The sequence below is a fragment of the Coregonus lavaretus genome (genome assembly GCF_964263955.1).
Source record: "Coregonus lavaretus genome assembly, chromosome: 8".
Lineage (NCBI taxonomy): Eukaryota > Metazoa > Chordata > Actinopteri > Salmoniformes > Salmonidae > Coregonus > Coregonus lavaretus.
In genome coordinates, this window is record NC_139995.1 from 60,289,046 (window position 1) to 60,314,970 (window position 25,925).

The 25,925-nt window shown below is 43.8% G+C and overlaps 2 protein-coding genes across 5 annotated transcripts in view; one reads left to right on the top strand and one right to left on the bottom strand.

The window, feature by feature from the left end:
• Nucleotides 1–3,538, bottom strand: part of slmapa (sarcolemma associated protein a) — a 143,064-nt gene extending 139,526 nt beyond the window's left edge. For all 3 annotated transcript variants that reach the window (XM_084166832.1, XM_084166831.1, XM_084166830.1), the window contains exon 1: nucleotides 1,921–3,538. In XM_084166832.1, coding sequence (XP_084022958.1) covers nucleotides 1,921–2,118 — 198 coding nt within the window. In that variant the 5' untranslated portion in view covers nucleotides 2,119–3,538. The remainder of the gene's footprint in view (nucleotides 1–1,920) is intronic.
• Nucleotides 3,539–10,128: 6,590 nt separating this feature from the next.
• The window catches only part of dennd6a (DENN/MADD domain containing 6A), a 58,098-nt gene continuing 42,301 nt past the window's right edge, over nucleotides 10,129–25,925 (top strand). For both annotated transcript variants that reach the window (XM_084167900.1, XM_084167901.1), the window contains exons 1-4: nucleotides 10,129–10,437; nucleotides 10,695–10,733; nucleotides 10,829–10,871; nucleotides 24,090–24,202. In XM_084167900.1, the coding sequence (XP_084024026.1) occupies nucleotides 10,222–10,437; nucleotides 10,695–10,733; nucleotides 10,829–10,871; nucleotides 24,090–24,202 (411 nt within the window). In that variant the 5' untranslated portion in view covers nucleotides 10,129–10,221. The remainder of the gene's footprint in view (nucleotides 10,438–10,694; nucleotides 10,734–10,828; nucleotides 10,872–24,089; nucleotides 24,203–25,925) is intronic.

Consider the following 25,925-nt stretch of genomic DNA (forward strand, 5'->3'; position numbering starts at 1 on the left):
GTCCTAGTAGCAAACCATGTGCTTATAATTAAACGATGTAGAATCATCATGAAATGAACAGTGAATGACGGCTGATGTTCTGTGGTCAGAGAAGATAGGAACGGACACCAGCGGATTCAAAACCGTTCATCGGCGCGGTCTGGTTTGTCCTTTAAGCAGTGAGACGTAGGGAGCTTATAAAGGACTGGCAGAGTAAGACTGCATTCCAAGTTAGGGGGTGTGTAATCTCTTGGTCTATATTAAACTCTTGGCTCTGCCTGCTACACATAGAATGATGTTCAAACTAAGACATTCAGCCAGTGAGGTCAGGTAACAAGAAGCACAATATGACACAGACACCTAGTTAATAAAACAGGTATTTAAATCTACTTACATCATTAAAACAGGAAGTGGGGCCTATATCTTCCTGGACTGAACAACTACAGTTGCTATTACGTTTTAGAAGTTTACAGGAATCTGAGGGAGAGGCCTATATCAGCGCTAAAATCAGTTCAGTAAACAAACTGGTCGCATTACGTAGGCCTACTCATGTGGAAGGGGTGGAGCAGACTGTGTAACAGGTATGGTACATATGGTATGGTGAACGTCGAGCAATATCCACGCCACCTCTGGCTGTCTAAGTTTGAATCATATTGAACCACTGACACATGATCCCGGTGCAAGCCAACCGTCCAAGGGTGCAAGCCAACCGTCCAAGGGTGCAAGCCAACCGTCCAAGGGTGCAAGCCAACCGTCCAAGGTTGCTCTGTAGCGACAACTGCACTAGTTACTGCACGCTGTCCAGGACTCTACCAATGACAGGCAAGTGAAGCCCAGGTGAGGTGTGCCCCCCCCCCCCCTCGCACAATGTATTGGGTGGTATTTATTAAGGCATACCGTAACAAAAACTTTTTACAATGGAATATGAAAATGCTCCAAGCGTTTCTCATGGAACAAGTTCCGCCGGTAGTGCTTCATGGTTTCAGTCCATTTCTTCAGTGTGTCTAATGAATACAACTCTGGTGGGTTTCTCATTCCTCCCCCCCCAGGTGAAATGAACCAATACATGCCCTGTAACTTCTCATGACAACAACACAACTGCCCCCAGCGAAAGTAACATTACCGGTCTGTCTGACAAGACAACTACAACCATTTCGTCAAGGAAGCACTAAAACCTTCTGTTCTTGGGTGTGTGTCACATGATGCAGTTACGACAGATTGATGTGCATGTGGGTACATGAGGACCTCGTTGGGAGGTATGAGATGCGTGTATTAGGGTGGGGTGTTGTCTTGGGTTGTCTTGGCTTGCAGGCAGCTGTGTGTCTTGCATTAACCGTCTTTATCCAAGAAGCTCATGTTTATCCAAGAAGCTTTATTATTATTATTATTATTTATTATTTAAGCTCAAAAACAGACTTCCGAGCAGCTGTAGCCTAAGCAATTACCTACGGGATCCTTAAGCGCATCCCAAACTACACCCTATGTAGTGCACTACTCTTGACCAGAGCATTTGGAAAGCACAGGGTGCCATTTGGAAAGCAGACTATAAATCTCCCCTGGATGCTCTAAAAGGTGATATCCCACATGATTATGTGTTTATTTAGGTGGGAGGAAGTTGGCACACAGACTGCAACATTTGTGTCCTAGGCTAGCCCTATACAAAACAGAAATTCGACCAATGGTTTGAAATTCTATCTCAGCACAGTTGCCATAGCTGGCTGTCAGTCAGTGGCAAACCGTGTGTGTGAGTCTCACCCCTGCAGCCATGACCCATTATGTATCCATAGGTGGCTGACAGACCACTTACTCCATTGAGTTACCTGGATATGGCGACTGCAAGGCCCGTTCAACCTGTTCTGACTGCATGCCAGTGATTGCGCAAAGTGATTGTACCAAGCGAGGTAAAAAGCTAGTCGCTAGCCGACTGGTTGACAGACTCACCTTGCCAGTCTTGTGATCGAACCAGAGAAGAGCGTGGTTCCGTGACAGAACCTTGCAGTCGAACGTAGCATTGTTCTGAGCGGGTCGGCATCGCGCCACAGAGCGCCCGATCTTGACTGGCTCGTCCAGGTAGACATGACGTTCCTGAAAAGGGTGTGAATTCGGACGGCAGGAGAAGACGGCCAGCGCTGAAGGCATTGATGATGGCTTGGGAGTGTTACTCCAACCAGAGACTAAAGACAATGTTTCTTGATCCAGAATGACAATGCTCGAAGTCTTCAATCATCCGCTGTTAATTCATTTAGCCTAGCTATTCCGCTGGCTGGCGGCTATTCTATTTTGAGTTAGGCACTAACTAGCTATCAAACATTACTATTCATTTTGACGTTTTTCAACGAGAAACGTAACCAATACCCTCTTGTATAAATCTAACAAGTAAAAAAAAATAAACAATTTCTTTATGGACTATCTTTCTACAGAGCTACATTACGTCCAGTTAATGTTACTCAACACGACTATGTACAGGTCAGAATTCCCACTAGCCAGAACCGCATGACGATAGCAACAGAAGCCGTCTAAAAAATATCTTCCCACGTCCATCAAAATGTGCAGGGAAAGAAGCTATATTGAGCAGGCTAGTATGGCAACAAATCTTTAGCCCAGCATCGGATATATCCAGATTGGTCGTTTACACAAACTATTTGACCAGTGCGCGGTTTCCTATCCCTGCTGATGATACGGCTATTTTAACACACCCGTTGTCAACCTGACCGTGGTTTAATAGGTCATTAATACATTGTTTTTCTATAGAGTTTGTGTCATTACTTTGTGTTTATCCTACGCACTATGGACCGGTGCGATATAGGAGTATCTGACCTTGTTTGTTAGCTAGCTGGCTAACTAGCTAATGCAAACCTCCAGCCACTCCCAACTCAGGCAGGCTAGCAAGCTAATATTGAGTTTCAGGGGCCTAAACAGCAACAAATCCTTCTAATCTCGAGGCCAAATGTTCCAAACTGCTTCAAAGACAAACCTTAAAACTAAAATGGGTATTACAGCGGGGGGTGTAGAGATTGATATGACACATACAATAACCCTGCAGTGTGGCTATGTTTGTTGGCAACTACCTAACGTTAGATAGATATCCATTTAACGTTAGCTAGCATTATTTTTTTTAAATATAGCTAACTAAGCTAACGCGCTAACAACTTGTAATTTAGCCGCAGCAGTAGATGGGTCTCTTCGGGCGACTCGTACTCAACCAACTCTTGAACGACGCTACTTCAGGCAAAATATAGTCCCTTTGACAAAAAAACAAGTAACGCTAGACAGTAAACTGGGGCCCTCTTCGAAAGCAAACGTTAGCCGAGTCGGAAAGAGTTAGCTAGGATGGGATAGCCTTGCTAGCTAGCTGACAGAAAACTGAGACGAGTTTGGCTGCAGCTCCTCGCTAGCGCATCACCAGTCCAGTAGCTAATCTTCTGACGATTCCAAGTGAAGCCACACTATCGATAGCACAACGTGTGATTTACAGAATGATCCCGTTGAACTGGGTAAACTTTCGAAAAATGTATCCTCCTCCGCAAGAATCCGCCGCCATACTGAAATGAAATAATACAACACGAAAACAGACCCGGTAAGCGCCAATGTGTTGCCGTTTAGCGCACGCGACATGCCCACAACGTAATTGGAGGCGGGACCAAGGTTCAAAATGGACAAACTGGGGTCCAATCAGAATAGACGTTCATGACACGCTGCAGTTTTACGTGTACATGCACATTTTACGTGTACATGCAAATATTGTTTAAGTAGCTTATATACCGAAGTATTTTTTATTGTAACACTTGCATGCTTTTTCAGTCAATGGTAGATTTGAAGTTAAGATATATACAATCTCAATTGCAAATCTAATATGATTAATTAGACATTCAGAAAACTCATTTCTGAATCCCAAGGGATTTACCAGACTTCATTACGGAAAGATTATAAGAGTTGTTCTAAAACGTTTAAATGTATGAACCCCCCTGCTTCAGTCCTTATAATCACTGATCTGTGAGTTACATGCAAACCTCACCGGCCACGTTGCGTGCGCGAGCGTTGCAAAAATAAATGTACACATACATATTATTCAATAATTTCACCCACACCGCTCACTCATAATGGAGTGTCTGCATAGCCAAGCCCTAAAATAGAACTTGGTTCTATAGACTCGCCACAAGTCCCCTCCTTATTGGATATCAGGAAGATACAAACCCACCTGGATACTTGAAAGTCAAATGAGGATATATTAATTTAAGATAACGCACTAAAAACTATGTTTCCCTTTTTATATGTGGATTAATCGTCTGAGTAGAGAAACACATTATTTTGTATGACTCCAGGTCAAAATCCCCCCCCCCCCCCTAATTAATATATTTGGTTCACAGTTGTTTTTTATATTTTAACCTGTGTCTCCTGATCTCATCTGGTGAGGATGGACAAAATCAACATGCGCACGTGGACGCACGCGTTTTGCCGTGTAGTCAGAATGTTAGGTTTCCTCAATATATCCACAGGAAAGTGTAATTCCGTCAACTTTTAAAATTGCTGGTAGTGTGTTCAGATTTCTATCACCTGAAGCATGCGCACAAGATAAAAAAATACACGCATGAGACACATGCATACTTGCCGAGCTCCTGCAGGTGTTTACATAATTCAGCACATGATTCAGGTGATAGAAATCTGAACACACACTACCAGTGCTTTGAAAAGTTGATGTAATTATACTTTCCTGTGGATATATTGTCTCACATTCCTACCTGCAAAAGGTCCAACAGCACGGACAACCAGTAAAGGAAGCTAAAAAATATATAATTGTATTCAACATTCTGGCTTGTAGACTTACATTTACGCAGACACTCTTATCCAGAGCGACTTACAGATAGTGAGTGCATACATAATCGTTAAATTTTTCATACTGGCCCCCCGTGGGAATCGAACCCACAACCCTGGCGTTGCAAACGCCATGCTCTACCAACTGAGCTACATCCCTGCCGGCCATTCCCTCCCCTACCCTGGACGACGCTGGGCCAATTGTGCGCCGCCCCATGGGTCTCCTGGTCGCGGCCGGCTACGACAGAGCCTGGATTCAAACCAGGATCTCTAGTGGCACAGCTAGCACTGCGATACAGTGCCTTAGACCACTGCGCCACTCAGGAGGTTAAACTTGATTCAAACGCACATTTCTTCCCGACCTAGAATTCATTGCAGTTCAACATTAGGTTTCCAGCCGAGGTTTCATCTTCAGTGGCCACGTTTACATGCACACCAATATCCCGTTAGTATTCGGGATACTCAAGTATTCTGTTTTTGAGTTGACGCATACAAACACAATATCCATAATAAAAGCTTGTATCCCGTTCATGAGAAACCCGGATAAAATGCCTGGGATATGCTGATCTAAGACGGGATACTGTGGCATGTAAACATTTCCCATTTACTGTTGTTTTTGCAGTCTGCCCAGGCTCAGTTTCGCATGTCATGGATTGTCAAACAAACCATGTCAAAAAGTAGGCTACCTGCGCAGTTCAATCCACCATAATAATTCCATAATAATTTAGTCTAGTATAATTAATTTTCTACTGGCTACTTTCACCCCTAATTTAGACACGTTTCTGCTAACAATTTCCGACATTTGGTTGCCAATATTTACAATTTCCAACATTTGTTTCAGAGTGGCGCAGTGGTCTAAGGCACTGCATCGCAGTGCTAGCTGTGCCACTAGATCCTAGTTCGAATCCAGGCTCTGTCGTAGCCGGCCGCGACTGGGAGACCCATGAGGCGGCGCTCAATTGGCCCAGCGTCGTCCAGGGTAGGGGAGGGAATGGCCGGCAGGGGATGTAGCTCAGTTGGTAGAGCATGGTGTTTGCAACTCCAGGGTTGTGGGTTCGATTCTCACGGGGGGCCAGTATGAAAAAAATGAAAAAAAGAATGTATGCACTCACAAACTGTAAGTCGCTCTGGATAAGAGCGTCTGCTAAAAATGTAAATGTAAATGTAAAACTAGTTTGATAGGCCTACAAATAATATGTTCCTGGAGTATCCTTTATGGGTTCTTCAAATTGAAATTGTGGGGGAACCCCTATAAGTTCTCAGAGGAACCCTTTAAAAGGGTTCTTCAAAGAACCCCTTTTAATGGATCCTCGAATAACCTTTTGAATAACCTTTATTTATATTATTATAATAATAATACGCACAACAATAACAACAATAACAACAATAACACAATATTGTAGTTGTCAGTGTTTATTATGATTTTAGTGGCAAAGCAGAAGTAAAAAATCTAAATATGAGGTAAACTCCCAGCAGAGCCCCAAGTCCAATGGATATATCCTCTGGCATGTTGATGTTAATGTGTTGATGTTCTCCGTATCCATAGCCAGAATGATTTTGCAGTGCATGGTGATCGAACAGGTTTCCTGTTATATTCAGAGGTGTAGGGAGGGTGAAGTCTGTGAATCCAAAAAAAATAGTAATTATATAGATGATTAACAAAACATGCACATGACAGTACTCATACCTTGGTTTTTGTGGTAAATGTGGATGGAAAAAAACTTTTGATAATGGTTTTCATACACATATCTTGTCCACAATGTAGAGGCCTATGGGATATTCATTGAAGAGGTAAGGGAGGAGGATGGTGAATGTGATCTGCATAACATACCAATAGACATCCATTTGTATGCCTCCTCGTCTGTATACCTGCAGACACAGACACAAAAGTGAGCAGTTCAGTCACCTGCACCCAATACAGCTAGCCTTCAACATATTCTTATAGCATACATATTCTTACCTCTTCTTTGATTGATATCCATTGAATTGTGTCCATTTTCTGTTTTAGAAAGATTTGCATAAATATGAAAAGATAGATGGTATCATCATAAAACAATATCAATTTAGATCGTACAAGGGACAAACCTTACCTTAAATTGAGGAGATCTTTAAAAAATGTCAGCTAAGTGCCTGCACCTGCTGTCCTTTCAAATTCAAATCCAAATGTTTCAGTTGGGCAGTTCCTGCAAGAACCCCCACCAACTAAGGAGGTTCCTCGATGAACCCCACCTCCTATGGGGTTCTTGGAAGAACCTTTTGGGGGAAATTGTCAGTGCCAAGAACCCTAAGGTTCTTCGAAGAACTTTGAGGATCTTAGAAGAACCCTTGTTGAACCCCTAATTTTTAGAGTGTACATGCAATTTCTCTTCTGTGATAATTTGCTTCCCCAGAAGACTAAATAAAGTATTGCTCACCAGAATAATGTCTTACATTGATACAATGAATGCATTAGTAATCTAGTTTACACCGGTAAAGTTGTCTGTTTCATTTAGGGACCGGGGAGAAAACAAATTAACTTCAAAAAAGTGGAAAGATTATTCCTGTGCAAAATGTCATCAGTTTTAAGGAAATGGAAAGCTGAGAAAACAACGAAACTCTTTTCTGATAAGTCTTCAGTTCATCTTGGGCGCATATTTTATGTGGTTGAAATACACATTACACCTGCATTCACATTTTCTCAAGAGATGTTGAAAGAAATTAATCATATTTCTCCAATCCTGTTCCCATGACAAAATAAACATGTGTTATATAATTTCACTGCAAGAAATGCATAATTCTGCAGGAGTTAATATTATTTAATAGGTTATAGGGCCTACAGTCAGTGTCCATATTTCAGTTACTATTCCATTTAACCCATATACATAAATGAGGAATATTCTGTTTATTCATGGCAACAGGGATACTCATGAGCGGGATATCAAAGGAACATGGCCTGTTTATTGCCTTACCTCCATAACTTGCTACATTTGAACACACTGTATATATATTTTCTGTTGTATTTTTTGACTTTATGTTTTGTTTTACCCCATATGTAACTCTGTGTTGTTGTTTTTATCGCACTCCTTTGCTTTATCTTGGCCAGGTCGCAGTTGTAAATGAGAACTTGTTCTCAACTGGCTTACCTGGTTAAATAAAGGTGAAAAAAAAAAAAAGGTCCTGATAGAGACCTTAAGCAGGATATGAGCTACTATCCGGAATATAGTGCGCATGTAAACGTGGTCAGTGCCTCTGCACCTCTAGTCCCCATAAAGCTGCTCTCTGGACAAACCTTTAGGCCTATGACAAACTTTGTTTTTGTTTTTTTACAATGAAGATGTATATTTCGACTCAACTTCCATTGTCCTCCTAGTCACACACACACACACACACACACACACACACACACACACACACAACACACACTCTCCATGACTGCTGCTACTGGACTCATATTTATTACAACTGCACAATGTCTATTTATTATTGAACAATCTATTGCTTAATTCCCATGCACATGTCTAAATATCCTACTTCAATTCGTTTCAGTGCCTTCTTGTGTTATATTTCTGAAAAATATTGTAGCCTATTTTTATTAATTGAGCTTTTATTTTCTAGTACTCATTTATTCACTTAATTACGCTTCTATTGTTGTTGCATTGTTGAGAGGTGAAATTGCAAGTAAGCATTGGATTGCACTGTGTATTCCAGGTACACCGAGTGGACAAAACATTATGTTCTTTCCATGGCCGACTGACCAGGTGAATCCAGGTTAAAGCTATGATCCCTTATTGATGTCACTCGTTAAATCCACTTCAAATCAGTGTAGATGAAGGGGAGGAGACGGGTTAAAGAAGTATTTTCAATTGCCTTGAGACAATTGAGACATGGATTGTGTATGTGTGTATGTTTTGTGTATTGAGGGTGAATGGCCAAGACAAAATATTTTAAGTGCCTTTGAACGGGGTATGGGTAGTAAGTGCCAGGCTCACCGGTTTGAGTGTGTCAAGAACTGCAACGCTGCTGGGGTTTTTCCACGCTCAACAGTTTCCAGTGTGTATCAAGGACGGTCCACCACCCAAAGGACACCGATGAATTTAGGCTATTCTGAGGGCAACTCAATATTAGGATGTTTTGTACACTCAGTGTATATCATGTTTATATGACATATAAACAAATTTGAACTTGAGAGTACTTTGCATAGTAGTTATATGAAGTCAGTGACATGTCTAAGGAGGGAAACATATATACATTTAGTGGTTGATAGCTAGACTGCTAACTCATGGCCCTAAGTAAACCACATAGCATATTTCCTGGCCCTAAATCTCTCACAACCCTCCAAAATAGAGACTGGGATGTCTTTGGGGGAATGGACAACAGCTGTCACAGTCATTCTGGGGTTCAGCAGTGTCTTGGACCCCTCCTCTCTGTAATCTCATTGCTTAAGTCAGTGTTGTGGCTAATAGAGGAATTAAAGAATTTGCCCTTAGATTACGATCATGAATCTCATGATGTCACGAAACATGGTCTTGTGTTTTGATGCAGTGTTCGACCTATATGATGCAGTGTTTTGCAATTATATGATTTTTTTATTTCAACAAATGAAATACATTGAAATGAAAGATAAGGCAGTAGTTGTCACCGAAGCCACTATCCGAGATGTGAGTTTTTAACATTTGGTTTCGATTAAGGGGGAAGAGCCAGACCGAGGCTTGTACTTGAATCTCTACATTGGTGGCAGTGCCACTGCCGGGATAGTGGGATTTGGAATTACGCTCGGACGCCAGTTCTGGAGAGGAGGAACCCATCTAAACATGGTGGTAAAGCGGGGGGAGAACCAATAACCCTGTGGCTTTTAGGGAAGCGTCCAACCACCTGGCCATCAAGGTTAATCTGATAAGAGACTGTAGTAGTCGCTCTGTTTCTCCTGTTTGTGCCAACTGTACTAGGAGTCATTCAACATACTGCCCAAAGCTCCTGCCTCAGTCTTCTAAGAGGTCTTGTTCTAGGGCGCAGGAGTTCCTGCTTAACCCTTGCTGCAAGCACAGAGTTACTGGTTCAAGTGCCCTTTCAACTGCCCCCCCCCCCCCTTAATTACTACAATTTATTTTATTTACTGAAACCTTTAGGTATATGATCAGATGCTTCTGCATAAATGACTAGAATGGCAAAAATAGCAACTAAACGAAGAGCCAATGAAATTCGACTACAGATGAGGACACTTCTAGCCAATCAAAAACCACAAAACCAGCCGTGGTTGTAGCGCTCACTAGTGGGCTTGTGCCGCTACTGCATTTCTGGTTGTAACGTTACGTCCTTACGTAGCGTAGCTACGTTTTCTGTGTTGTTGGTTTTGTTTCTGTGTGGGGTACGTTGGTTAGCTTGCTATCAAGGGATAAAGAGACCAGTATAAAAGTTATCGAAAGGAAACATTTTCCACCGTTGGGCTTCGTGATGGCTTTGCAGGGCTCCGAGGAGAAACTCGCAGAGCCGGAAGAGGTTGGAGACGAGGATGTGAGCGTCTCTCCAGCGGAAGAAATAACGTTAACGGTCGGGCCTGAAGGAGAGGAGGACACGGACCCGCTTCTCCTGCCGTGGGATCGCTTCTCTGCCTGGCTACACTGCATCTGTGTCGTCGGGTTCGATCTGGAACTCGGCCAGGCGGTGGAGGTAACGTTACAGTTAAATACTTTTCCTCTGCTTGTTGTCAGTTCGTTAGATGGCTAGCTAACTTAGCTAGCTAACTTAGCTAGCTGGCTAACTTAGCTAGCGAATGGTGTTAGTTGTAGCTAACTATCTATCTGGCTAACGTTCTTTAGCAAGCTATTGGAATTGAAAGTATACAGTTAGCATCTACCTAGCTAGCTAACCAGCGAGCTATCCTGGTTGACCGCTATCTAGCTAACTGTTGTTTCTCTCACTTACAGGTCATCTACCCACACCATTCCAAACTATCCGAGAAGGAGGCAAGTTGTGTTTTCAAAAGTAACGTCATGTATCACACTGACTGTGTTGTATTCAAATGTCACATCAAACAAACGATCAATTATTTTTGTTACAGAAAACAAGTATCTGCTACTTGTCATTCCCAGACTCCAACTCAGGTGAGCTCCTTCCTTCACAGTCTCTCATGAACCAGAATCTGGGTTTACAGGAGACGTTGAATATGACGATTTACCTTGAAACCCAGGAAGCAGCCATTAACTTGCTATTCACAAGCTTAATAATGTAAAAATACGTTCGGTACTTAGCAAAAAATGGAGTCTTGCTGAGCAACTATCGTCATTACTGCCGTCACGACAGGTATGTAGTTTAAAAAAATGCCTAAATAAATTTGCATTCAGTTTTGATGCCCACGATTTAAAAAAAAATATATTTATTCTCAGCTGGTAATTGAAGCGCGCTTCCCATTCCCCATTCAAGTACATATATGTTTTCAACTTTCTTTCATTGTCCAGTAGCCAAAGGCACAATCCAAGTCTTATTAGCAACCCCATCCTAGTTGTTGCACCTTTAGATCTCCCCTCTTTCTCAAATTTCGAACGGTTATTTTCACCGCTTTTGGCAACGGTGTTTTCCCGCTAATTGCATTATGGAACAAACATTCACACACAGTCTACTGCCTTGTGCGCATTTCTGCGCATATAATGTGAAGAAATAATACTTTATCAACATTTAAAGCTAAACGTTTTGATCTGTTGCATCCGCCTAATTGCTTTGAAACGTTTTTGTGTAGCTTAGGCCTACTGGATGTATGAATTTGGGCTCTATCGTCCCACAACTGTCCCAGAGTCTGTTTGGAATAGGCAATTTCTTTCTTGACAAGCTGACCAATAGAATAGGTCTACTTTTCTACGATGGGGGATAGTAGATTGACGTAGGCTAGTGATTTTGCTGTTCGTTATTTGTCTTGTTGGCTGAGGAAAAGTAAATGTGACCGTTATTCTAACATCTTCAAAGTGTGCATTGGAATTCGGTAAGAAGGACGTTTCAGCCTCAACTTGAATGTGAATTGAACATGAATTACTGTAATGTAAGTGTGATTTCTGTCATTCTGAGCACCGTGGGTGGACACCCTAATCAGGTAAAGCACCCAATGCGTATGGGTCCAGTACATTTCTAAAATGTCTGTTAAATTAAATGCTGCTGGTCAAATGTCTGAGGCCACATTTTCCTAACTGGACCCAGCCACTGAGTCAGCTTTTACTCCACAGCTGATTGGGTATCAGGCAATAGCCGAGCTTATAAAGCTATTCAAATATTTTCTCTGGACTCTCCCACTTTTCTAAGTAGTACGTACACACACACACTTAATGTAAACAATGAACAAGATTAGCTCTCCCTTACTTTGACTTAAACAGGAGACAGACAGGGGAGTAGAATTTAGCAGATGTAGGCCTAATCCACAGTGGTATGTAGTGTGTGTCTGTCTGTCTGTCTATCTGTATTTCTGTGTGTCTGTCTGTGTGTGTGACTGTCAAATCTGTGCGTCTGTCTGTCTGTGTGTGTCTGTCTGTGTGTGTGACTGTCAAATCAAATGTATTTGTCATATGCGCCGAATACAACAGGTGTGGACTTTACCGTGAAATGCTGACTGACGAGCCCTTAACCAACAATGCAGAGTTAAAAAGTAAGAACAATTTGCAAGACAGAAAAAGGAAACGGTAACAATAAAATAACAATAATGAGGCTATATACAAGGAGTACCAGTACTGAGTCAATGTGCAGGGGTACCAGGTAGTAATGAGACTATATACAAGGAGTACCAGTACTGAATCAATGTGCAGGGTTACCAGGTAGTAATGAGACTATATACAAGGAGTACCAGTACTGAATCAATGTGCAGGGTTACGAGGCAGTTGGAGGTAATATGTACACTACCGTTCAAAAGTTTGGGTTCACATAGAAATGTCCTTGTTTTCCATGAAAACATACATGAAATGAGTTTGAATAGGAAATATAGAAAAATGAATAGGAAATGTAGTCATTGACAAGGTTAGAAATAATGATTTTTAATTGAAATAATAATTGTGTCCTTCAAACTTTGCTTTCATCAAAGAATCCTTCATTTGCAGCAATTACAGCCTTGCAGACCTTTGGCATTCTAGTTGTCAATTTGTTGAGGTAATCTGAAGAGATTTCACCCCATGCTCCCTGAAGCACCTCCCACAAGTTGGATTGGCTTGATGGGAACTTCTTACGTACCATACGGTCAAGCTGCTCCCACAACAGCTCAATAGGGTTGAGATCCGGTGCTGGCCACTCCATTATAGGCAGAATACCAGCTGACTGCTTCTTCCCTAAATAGTTCTTGTATAGTTTGGAGCTGTGCTTTGGGTCATTGTCCTGTTGTAGGAGGAAATTGGCTCCAATCAAGCGCCGTCCACAGGGTATGGCATGGCGTTGCAAAATGGAGTGATAGCCTTCCTTCTTCAAGATCCCTTTTACCCTGTACAAATCTCCCACTTTACCACCACCAAACCATCACATTGCCTCCACCATGCTTGACAGATGGCATCAAGCACTCCTCCAGCATCTTTTCATTTGGTCTGCGTCTCACAAATGTTCTTCTTTGTGATCCGAAAACCTCAAACTTCGATTCGTCTGTCCATAACACTTTTTTCCAATCTTCCTCTGTCCAGTGTCTGTGTTCTTTTGCCCAGCTTAATCTTTTATTTTTATTGGCCAGTCTGAGATATGGCTTTTTCTTTGCAACTCTGCCTAGAAGGTCAGCATCCCGGAGTCGCCTCTTCACTGATGACGTTGAGACTGGTGTTTTGCGGGTACTATTTAATGAAGCTGTCAGTTGAGGACCTGTGAGGCACCTGTTTCTCAAACTAGACACTCTAATGTATTTGTCCTCTTGCTCAGTTGTGCACCGGGCCTCCCACTCCTCTTTCTATTCTGGTTAGAGCCAGTTTGCACTGTTCTGTGAAGGGAGTAGTACAGTGTTGTACGAGATCTTCAGTTTCTTGGCAATTTCTCGTATGGAATAGCCTTCATTTCTCAGAACAAGAATAGACTGACTAGTTTCAGAAGAAATTTATTTGTTTCTGGCCATTTTGAGTCTGTAATCGAACCCACAATTGCTGATGCTCCAGATAATCAACTAGTCTCAAGAAGGCCAGTTTTATTGCTTCTTTAATCAGCATAAACATTTTTCAGCTGTGCTAACATAATTGCAAAAGGGTTTTCTAATGATCAATTAGCCTTTTAAAATGATAAACTTGGATTAGCAAACACAACGTGCCATTGGAACACAGGACTGATGGTTGCTGATAATGGGCCTCTGTACGCCTATGTAGATATTCCATAAAAAATCAGCTGTTTCCAACTACATTAGCCATTTACAACATTAACCATGTCTACACTGTATTTCTGATCAATTTGATGTTATTTTAATGGACAAAAAAAATTGCTTTTCTTTCGAAAAACAAGGACATTTCTAAGTGACCCCAAACCTTTGAACGGTAGTGTACATGTGGGTGGAAGTAAAAGTGACTAGGCAATCAGGATAGATAATAAACAGAGTAGCAGCGTGTGTTGTAGTGTAATTGTGTGGGTAGAGTCCAGTGAGTGTGCATAAAAGGGTGTCAATACAAATAGTCAGGGTAGCCATTTGATTAACTGTTCACCAGTCTTATGGCTTGGGGGTTGAAAAGTAATCTTTAGACATGTTGTATTTTACTTAAATGTAGTTTTGTTATTGACTACAACAAACAGACAAGAAAATTGTGTTTGGAAAAATGTGAAGTTTTGCTGAGAGCCAATGGGGTAACCTAGGTAACCACAGGTTGTTTTCCCCACGGGCGGGCGGGCTGCGACGTTCTGTCCAATACCGACTGGGACAATGCAATAAAATGTTTGCAGGCCGATAAAGGAATGTTGAGACAGGACGGAATGTTCACATGCTCATTGAAAAATGAGAACAGCAATAGAACATTTGTATTGGGTGGATCGCATCTTAAAAACATGATATTTGGTTAGTTTTTGCCATCAGACCAAATGATTTACCTAGCCTGACTCCTCATTGAAACAACAATGTGACAAATAGCAGAACTACATATTTGATTTAGTGAAATGAGTCATACTGGGATAAAGTCCAAGAGATCCAAATCCAGTTACGTATTGGCTTTTACCCCTTTTGCACTAACTCTTTTGACTCATCACATACGCTGCTGTTACTGTTTATTATCTATCCTGTTGCCTAGTTACTATCCCTACTTATCTGGACATATCTATATACTGGTACCCTGTGTACAGTGGGGAAAAAAAGTATTTAGTCAGCCACCAATTGTGCAAGTTCTCCCACTTAAAAAGATGAGAGAGGCCTGTAATTTTCATCATAGGTACTGTTACTGGTACCCCCCCATCATAGGGGGGGTACCAGTAACCTGGACGACGCTGGGCCAATTGTGCGCCGTCCTATGGGACTCCCGGCCACAGCCGGTTGTGGCACAGCCCGGGATCGAACCCGGGTCTTTAGTAACGCCTCTAGCGATGCAGTGTCTCTCGGGAGGTCCTATACTTATCTATTTCATAATTATGTTTTTTGATCAGACATTATGCATTTTACCACATTTATTAGTGTTTTCGAAGTCCAAAACAGTAATAAACAAAAAAATAAAAAATAATAAAAAAATAATTGCGTTGCTCCCATAATGAAAAGGCCTAAATTACATACATTTACATCATTTAGCAGACGCTCTTATCCAGAGCGACTTACAATTTGGTGCATTCAACTTATGATAGCCAGTGGGACAACCACTTTAAAAAAAAAATGTTATGTGGGGGGGGGGTAGAAGGATTCCTTTATACTATTCCAGGTATTCCTTAAAGAGGTGGGGTTTCAAGTGTCTCCGGAAGGTGGTGAGTGACTCCGCTGTCCTGGCGTCGTGGGGGAGCTTGTTCCACCATTGGGGTGCCAGAGCAGCGAATAGCTTTGACTGGGCTGAGCAGCGAATAGCTTTGACTGGGCTGAGCAGCGAATAGCTTTGACTGGGCTGAGCAGCGAATAGCTTTGACTGGGCTGAGCGGGAACTGGGCTGAGCGGGCACTGGGCTGAGCGGGCACTGGGCTGAGCGGGCACTGGGCTGAGCGGGCACTGGGCTGAGCGGGCACTGGGCTGAGCGGGCACTGGGCTGAGCGGGCACTGGGCTGAGCGGGAACTGGGCTGAGCGGGAACTGGGCTGAGCGGGAACTGTGCTTATCTGACTACCCCTCTAGATGATGCATCATGGGTGAATAAATATTTTAAAAATGGATTGGAGTTTTTACTGGATCTTGAAAAAGTGTTACGGTAATGAGACATGTCCACATACTGCCTCGCCTGGTTCACCAACTACTTCTCAGATAGAGTTCAGTGTGTCAAATCGGAGGGCCTGTTGTCTGGACCTATGGCAGTCTCTATGGGGGTGCCACAGGGTTCAATTCTTGGGCCGACACTTTTCTCCGTGTATATCAATGATGTCGCTCTTGCTGCTGGTGACTCTCAGATCCACCTCTACGCAGACGACACCATTTTGTATACATCTGGCCCTTCATTGGACACTGTGTTAACAAACCTCCAAACGAGCTTCAATGCCATACAACAATCCTTCAGTAGCCTTCAACTGCTCTTAAACACTAGTAAAACTAAATGCATGCTTTTCAATCGAACGCTGCTAGCACCCGCCCACCCGACTAGAATCACCACTCTCGACGGGTCTGACCTAGAGTATGTGGACAACTACAAATACCTAGGTGTCTGGTTAGACTGTAAACTCAACTTCCAGACTCACATAAAGAATCTCCAATCCAAAGTTAAATCTAGAATCGGCTTCCTATTTCGCAACAAAGCCTCCTTCACTCATGCTGCCAAACATGCCCTCGTAAAACTGACTATCCTACCGATCCTTGACTTCGGCGATGTCATTTACAAAATAGCCTCCAACACTCTACTCAGCAAATTGGATGTAGTCTATCACAGTGCCATCCGTTTTGTCTCCAAAGCCCCATACACTACCCACCACTGTGACCTGTACGCTCTTGTTGGCTGGTCCTCACTACATGTTCGTCGTCAAACCCACTGGCTCCAGGCCATCTATAAATCACTGCTAGGCAAATCCCCGCCTTATCTTAGCTCATTGGTCACCATAGCAGCACCCACCCGTAGTCTGCGCTCCAGCAGGTATATCTCACTGGTCATTCCCAAAGCCAACACCTCCTTTGGCCGCCATTCCTTCCAGTTCTCTGCTGCCAATGACTGGAACGAATTGCAAAAATCTCTGAAGCTGGAGACTCTTATCTCCCTCAATAACTTTAAGCATCAGTTGTCAGAGCACCTTACCGATCACTGCACCTGTACACAGCCCATCTGAAATTAGCCCACCCAACAACCTCATCCCTATATTGTTATTTATTTTGCTCTTTTGCACCCCAGTATCTCTATTTGCACATCATCTCTTGCACATCTAGCATTCCAGTGTTAATACTATTGTAATTATTCTGCACTATAGCCTATTTATTGCCTTACCTCCATAACTTGCTACATTTGCACACACTGTATATTATATGTATTTCTGTTGTATTTTTGACTTTGTTTTGTTTTACCCCATATGTAACTCTGTGTTGTTTTTATTGCACTACTTTGCTTTATCTTGGCCAGGTCGCAGTTGTAAATGAGAACCTGTTCTCAACTGGCTTACCTGGTTAAATAAAGGTTAAATAAAAAATAAAAATAAAAACATTTTTTTGTACTAAATAAATATTATAGTTTAATGTAAACTTCAACTAGTATACCATTTATGATTTATGTACAGACTACAGCAGCATGTTTTGTTTTATTCAAATAAGTTAGGTTTTTCTAAAGAAACATTATTACAAAATGACCCGAGAATTTAATCCGGACTCATTTCGGTAATGAGAATTCGAGGTGAAAAATGTAAAGAAATTCAGGCGAAAATGTATTTAAAATTAGACACTTTCCCAAACACTAGACATCTTAGTCCTCAGCACTATAGTTGATTTTTGCAGATGCATCATGGTTTTGTAACTCAATTTTGCTACAGACATTTAAAAACTGTCTCGGGCGCCTCTCCAGGAAGTGTTCAACTGGGTTGAGATCTGGTGACTGAGACACATACACACACACACACACACACACAGTCACACACAGTCACACACACACACAGTCACATACACACACACACACACACACACACACATACCCTTGAAACCTCCCATGCTCCTTTGAGACCCCTCTTTCTAAGTCACTGAGATCTCTTCTAACCATGGTTGCCAAATTAATGGGCAACTGGCCATTTTTAATACATGACCCTAAGCATGATGGGATGTTTTAATTTCTTAACTCAGGAACCACACCTGTGTGGAAGCACCTGCTTTCAATATACAGTCGTGGTCAAACGTTTTGAGAATGACACAAGTTTTGGTCTTCACAAAGTTTGCTGCTTCAGTGTTTTTAGATGTTTTTGTCAGATGTTACTATGGTAACACTGAAGTATAATTACAAGCATTCCATAAGTGTCAAAGGCTTTTATTGACAATTACATTAAGTTTATGCAAAGAGTCAATATTTGCTGTGTTGACCCTTCTTTTTCAAGACCTCTGCAATCCGCCCTGGCATGCTGTCAATTAACTTCTGGGCCACATCCTGACTGATGGCAGCCCATTCCTGCATAATCAATGCTTGGAGTTTGTCAGAATTTGTGGGTTTTTGTTTGTCCACCCGCCTCTTGAGGATCGACCACAAGTTCTCAATGGGATTAAGGTCTGGGGAGTTTCCTGGCCATGGACCCAAAATGTTGATGTTTTGTTCCCAGAGCCACTTAGTTATCACTTTTGCCTTATGGCAAGGTGCTCCATCATGCTGGAAAAGGCATTGGTCGTCACCAAACTGTTCTTGGATGGTTGGGAGAAGTTGCTCTCGGAGGATGTGTTGGTACCATTCTTTATTCATGGCTGTGTTCTTAGGCAAAATTGTGAGTGAGCCCACTCCCTTGGCTGAGAAGCAACCCCACACATGAATGGTATCAGGATGCTTTACTGTTGGCATGACACAGGACTGATGGTAGCGCTCACCTTGTCTTCTCCGGACAAGCTTTTTTCCGGATGCCCCAAACAAACGGAAAGGGGATTCATCAGAGAAAATGACTTTACCCCAGTCCTCAGCATTCCAATCCCTGTACCTTTTGCAGAATATCAGTCTGTCCCTGATGTTTTTCCTGGAGATAAGTGGCTTCCTCGCTGCCCTTGTTGACACCAGGCCATCCTCCAAAAGACTTCGCCTCACTGTGCGTGCAGATGCACTCACACCTGCCTGCTGCCATTCCTGAGCAAGCTCTGCACTAGTGGTGCCCCGATCCCGCAGCTGAATCAACTTTAGGAGACGGTCCAGCGCTTGCTGGACTTTCTTGGGCGCCCTGAAGCCTTCTTCACAACAATTGAACCTCTCTCCTTGAAGTTCTTGATGATCCGATAAATGGTTGATTTAGGTGCAATCTTACTAGCAGCAATATCCTTGCCTGTGAAGCCCTTTTTTTTACAAAGCAATGATGACGGCACGTGTTTCCTTTGCAGGTAACCATGGTTAACAGAGGAAGAACAATGATTTCAAGCACCACCCTCCTTTTTAAAGCTTCCAGTCTGTTATTCTAAATCAATCAGCATGACAGAGTGATCTCCAGCCTTGTCCTCGTCAACACTCTCACCTGTGTTAACGAGAGAATCACTGACATGATGGCAGCTGGTCCTTTTGTGGCAGGGCTGAAATGCAGTGGAGGGATTAAGTTCATTTTCATGCACAAAGTGAGGTCCATACCGAAATGGCTTGTCGAGATCGTTGTGGAAGTACTTGACTGGCCTGCACAGAGCCCTGACCTCAACCCCATCGAACACCTTTGGGATGAATTGGAAAGCCGACTGCGAGCCAGGCCTAATCGCCCAACGTCAGTGCCCGACTTCACTAATGCTCTTGTGGCTGAATGGAAGCAAGTCCCTGCAGCAGATGTACTGTCTCCTCTGGTCTGTAGTCTGATGTACTGTCTCCTCTGGTCTGTAGTCTGATGTACTGTCTCCTCTGGTCTGTAGTCTGATGTACTGTCTCCTCTGGTCTGTAGTCTGATGTACTGTCTCCTCTGGTCTGTAGTCTGATGTACTGTCTCCTCTGGTCTGTAGTCTGATGTACTGTCTCCTCTGGTCTGTAGTCTGATGTACTGTCTCCTCTGGTCTGTAGTCTGATGTACTGTCTCCTCTGGTCTGTAGTCTGATGTACTGTCTCCTCTGGTCTGTAGTCTGATGTACTGTCTCCTCTGGTCTGTAGTCTGATGAGTTAAATTCCAGTGAGTAAAGTCAGAGGACACTACTGACCTACCGACCAGGGCTCTGGTCAAAGGTAGTGTCCTATATAGAGAATAGTGTGTCATTGAACAGGATTAGACAGCTGCTGTATTTCTACACTATGTACTGGGCTGGCTTAGACGATTACTCTGTACTGGACTGGCTTAGACGATTACTCTGTACTGGGCTGGCCTAGACGATTACTCTGTACTGGACTGGCTTAGACGATTACTATGTACTGGACTGGCTTAGACGATTACTCTGTACTGGGCTGGCTTAGACGATTACTCTGTACTGGGCTGGCTTAGACGATTACTCTGTACTGGACTGGCTTAGACGATTACTCTGTACTGGGCTGGCTTAGACGATTACTCTGTACTGGGCTGGCTTAGACGATTACTCTGTACTGGGCTGGCTTAGACGATTACTCTGTACTGGGCTGGCTTAGACGATTACTCTGTACTGGGCTGGCTTAGACGATTACTCTGTACTGGACTGGCTTAGACGATTACTCTGTACTGGGCTGGCTTAGACGATTACTCTGTACTGGGCTGGCTTAGACGATTACTCTGTACTGGACTGGCTTAGACGATTACTCTGTACTGGGCTGGCCTAGACGATTACTCTGTACTGGGCTGGCTTAGACGATTACTCTGTACTGGGCTGGCTTAGACGATTACTCTGTACTGGGCTGGTTTAGACGATTACTCTGTACTGGGCTGGCTTAGACGATTACTCTGTACTGGGCTGGCTTAGACGATTACTCTGTACTGGGCTGGCTTAGACGATTACTCTGTACTGGGCTGGCTTAGACGATTACTCTGTACTGGGCTGGCTTAGACGATTACTCTGTACTGGGCTGGCTTAGACGATTACTCTGTACTGGGCTGGCTTAGACGATTACTCTGTACTGGGCTGGCTTAGACGATTACTCTGTACTGGGCTGGCTTAGACGATTACTCTGGGCTGGCTTAGACGATTACTCTGTACTGGGCTGGCTTAGACGATTACTCTGTACTGGGCTGGCTTAGACGATTACTCTGTACTGGGCTGGCTTAGACGATTACTCTGGGCTGGCTTAGACGATTACTCTGTACTGGGCTGGCTTAGACGATTACTCTGGGCTGGCTTAGACGATTACTCTGTACTGGGCTGGCTTAGACGATTACTCTGTACTGGGCTGGCTTAGACGATTACTCTGGGCTGGCTTAGACGATTACTCTGTACTGGGCTGGCTTAGACGATTACTCTGTACTGGGCTGGCTTAGACGATTACTCTGTACTGGGCTGGCTTAGACGATTACTCTGTACTGGGCTGGCTTAGACGATTTTAAACTCAACTCCACGATTTACGATGGAGGTGAGCGGCGACTGATTTCAGCACACAAAGAATAGCCCGGAGTTACACACGACATTGTTCTATGAGTGACAAGGAGTTGGCATGATGGCACAAACAGACTGGAACTCAGACCACTAGTTACCTGCTTCAGAGGACAAGCAAAAACTCAGGAAAAGATTCAGATCACTTTATTCATTAATTGTACACTAGGTCCAAACGAAATTTGACTTGCACTTTATTCCAACCCCTTTGAAAGACTCATAGCTATACAGGTTGTAGAGATTGGAGCTCTGCCTCGCTGGGCACCTGGGAAAACCTCCTGTCCCTGGTGGTGTGCAGCAGACAGGCTGACATGCAGCCTCTGCTCTGGAATGTAGGACTGGTTTTCCACTGGGCAGTAACTCAGAGGGATAGAACCTTCATTACATCACTGTGTTCTCTCTCACTGGGCAGTAACTCAGAGGGATAGAACCTTCATTACATCACTGTGTTCTCTCTCACTGGGCAGTAACTCAGAGGGATAGAACCTTCATTACATCACTGTGTTCTCTCTCACTGGGCAGTAACTCAGAGGGAAAGAACCTTCATTACATCACTGTGTTCTCTCTCACTGGGCAGTAACTCAGAGGGAAAGAACCTTCATTACATCACTGTGTTCTCTCTCACTGGGCAGTAACTCAGAGGGATAGAACCTTCATTACATCACTGTGTTCTCTCTCACTGGGCAGTAACTCAGAGGGATAGAACCTTCATTACATCACTGTGTTCTCTCTCACTGGGCAGTAACTCAGAGGGATAGAACCTTCATTACATCACTGTGTTCTCTCTCACTGGGCAGTAACTCAGAGGGATAGAACCTTCATTACATCACTGTGTTCTCTCTCACTGGGCAGTAACTCAGAGGGATAGAACCTTCATTACATCACTGTGTTCTCTCTCACTGGGCAGTAACTCAGAGGGAAAGAACCTTCATTACATCACTGTGTTCTCTCTCACTGGGCAGTAACTCAGAGGGATAGAACCTTCATTACATCACTGTGTTCTCTCTCACTGGGCAGTAACTCAGAGGGAAAGAACCTTCATTACATCACTGTGTTCTCTCTCACTGGGCAGTAACTCAGAGGGAAAGAACCTTCATTACATCACTGTGTTCTCTCTCACTGGGCAGTAACTCAGAGGGATAGAACCTTCATTACATCACTGTGTTCTCTCTCACTGGGCAGTAACTCAGAGGGAAAGAACCTTCATTACATCACTGTGTTCTCTCTCACTGGGCAGTAACTCAGAGGGATAGAACCTTCATTACATCACTGTGTTCTCTCTCACTGGGCAGTAACTCAGAGGGAAAGAACCTTCATTACATCACTGTGTTCTCTCTCACTGGGCAGTAACTCAGAGGGATAGAACCTTCATTACATCACTGTGTTCTCTCTCACTGCGCAGTAACTCAGAGGGATAGAACCTTCATTACATCACTGTGTTCTCTCTCACTGGGCAGTAACTCAGAGGGATAGAACCTTCATTACATCACTGTGTTCTCTTCTGCTGCCTGCTGGAATGTCTGTCCACTTGACCTGTTATGTTAATGTTTCCCCCTTCAAATGTCTGTCAACTTGACCTGTTATGTTAATGTTTCCCCCTTCAAATGTCTGTCAACTTGACCTGTTACGTTAACGTTTACCCCTTCAAATGTCTGTCAACTTGACCTGTTACGTTAACGTTTCCCCCTTCAAATGTCTGTCAACTTGACCTGTTACGTTAACGTTTCCCCCTTCAAATGTCTGTCAACTTGACCTGTTACGTTAAAGTTTACCCCTTCAAATGTCTGTCAACTTGACCTGTTACGTTAACGTTTACCCCTTCAAATGTCTGTCAACTTGACCTGTTACGTTAACGTTTCCCCCTTCAAATGTCTGTCAACTTGACCTGTTACGTTAACGTTTACCCCTTCAAATGTCTGTCAACTTGACCTGTTACGTTAACGTTTCCCCCTTCAAATGTCTGTCAACTTGACCTGTTACGTTAACGTTTCCCCCTTCAAATGTCTGTCAACTTGACCTGTTACGTTAACGTTTCCCCCTTCAAATGGCTGTCAACTTGACCTGTTACGTTAACGTTTCCCCCTTCAAATGTCTGTCAACTTGACCTGTTACGTTAACGTTTCCCCCTTCAAATGTCTGTCAACTTGACCTGTTACGTTAACGTTTACCCCTTCAAATGTCTGTCAACTTGACCTGTTACGTTAATGTTTCCCCCTTCAAAAGTCTGTCAATTTGACCTGTTACGTTAACGTTTACCCCTTCAAATGGCTTCACCAAATGCCTTGTTGGACTTAAATGTCTTATTTGGACCTGTATGTCTTTTTATTAGCCTGGTCCCAGATCTGTTTGTGCTCTTGCCAACTCCATTGCTGTCATTGTCAAGCATGATAATTTCATAAGGAGTTGACAAGAGAGCAAAAACAGTATTTAACCGTATGGTTTAAAAGCACCCTTCATCTCAGGACCTTGTTGATATCACAGCATTCCTCCCCTCTGAGTGACCACCCCTCCCCATGTCAGTGCTGGAATTCCATCCAGCCTAGAGAAAAGAGCTGGAGCATGGAGGAGGAGGATAACTACATGTGTTTCCTCTTCCTGTTTGGCAGGTTGTCTAGGGGACACACAGTTCTGCTTCCGTTTCCGCCAGGCCTCAGGCAGGATGTCCTCTCTGGGGTTTTTTCTGGACCAGTTTGACCGTGATGCCCCAGTCTGCCTCAAGGTAAAAAGGGTTCAGGAACACTCTACATGTCTGGCTGGCTGTCGCTGTCTGTCTGGCTGGCTGTCTGGCTGGTTGGCTGTCTGTCTGTCTGGCTGCCTCTGTCTGGCTGGCTGGCGGTCTCTGGCTGGCTGTCGCTGTCTGGCTGGCTGCTTCTGTCTGGCTGGCTGTCTCTGTCTGTCTGGCTGCTTCTGTCTGGCTGGCTGTCTCTGTCTGTCTGGCTGCTTCTGTCTGGCTGGCTGTCTCTGTCTGTCTGGCTAGCTGGCTGCCGGCTGGCTGTGTCTGGCTGGCTGGCTGGCTGCAGCGCCCTGCTCCAGAGGACCAGAACCAGTGTCACAAGAACACCTTCAAACGTCTTTAGACCTTTTACTAGACAGTGTAAAGAGCCTGGAGTTGCTCCCGGATCGTAAAACTCTACATCACAGGGTCTCTACATCACAGGGTCGCTACAGTTGTTGTTATTTGCGGTCGTAAACATTGTTTTGAGTTAATTCTATGAGGGGGGAGGGTCTGCAATTTATTTAACAGTGCAAGGGGAGGGTCATGTGAAAATATTTTTGAGGTTGGGGAGTGGGGGTAGCGTGCTGAATAAAGATAGCTGGGTTATAATAGCATGTCCACTAAGGGGAAACTCCTCATGACTCTACAGGTAAACATCGACCTGAGAGATGAGAATCTCTGTGAGAGCCATACAGACTCAGCCAACACTTTCCCCATGCCATTACACACATCAGTCAGTCACCAACCGGCCATTACACACATCAGTCAGTCACCAACCGGCCATTACACACATCAGTCAGTCACCAACCGGCCATTACACACATCAGTCAGTCACCAACCGGCCATTAAACATCAGTCAGTCACCAACCGGCCATTACACACATCAGTCAGTCACCAACCGGCCATTAAACATCAGTCAGTCACCAACCGGCCATTACACACATCAGTCAGTCACCAACCGGCCATTAAACATCAGTCAGTCACCAACCGGCCATTAAACATCAGTCAGTCACCAACCGGCCATTACACACATCAGTCAGTCACCAACCGGCCATTAAACATCAGTCAGTCACCAACCGGCCATTACACACATCAGTCAGTCACCAACCGGCCATTACACACATCAGTCAGTCACCAACCGGCCATTAAACATCAGTCAGTCAGTCACCAACCGGCCATTAAACATCAGTCAGTCACCAACCGGCCATTACACACATCAGTCAGTCACCAACCGGCCATTACACACATCAGTCAGTCACCAACCGGCCATTACACACATCAGTCAGTCACCAACCGGCCATTAAACATCAGTCAGTCACCAACCGGCCATTAAACATCAGTCAGTCACCAACCGGCCATTAAACATCAGTCAGTCACCAACCGGCCATTAAACATCAGTCAGTCACCAACCGGCCATTAAACATCAGTCAGTCAGTCACCAACCGGCCATTAAACATCAGTCAGTCACCAACCGGCCATTAAACATCAGTCAGTCACCAACCGGCCATTAAACATCAGTCAGTCACCAACCGGCCATTAAACATCAGTCAGTCACCAACCGGCCATTACACACATCAGTCAGTCACCAACCGGCCATTACACACATCAGTCAGTCACCAACCGGCCATTACACACATCAGTCAGTCACCAACCGGCCATTACACACATCAGTCAGTCACCAACCGGCCATTAAACATCAGTCAGTCACCAACCGGCCATTACACAC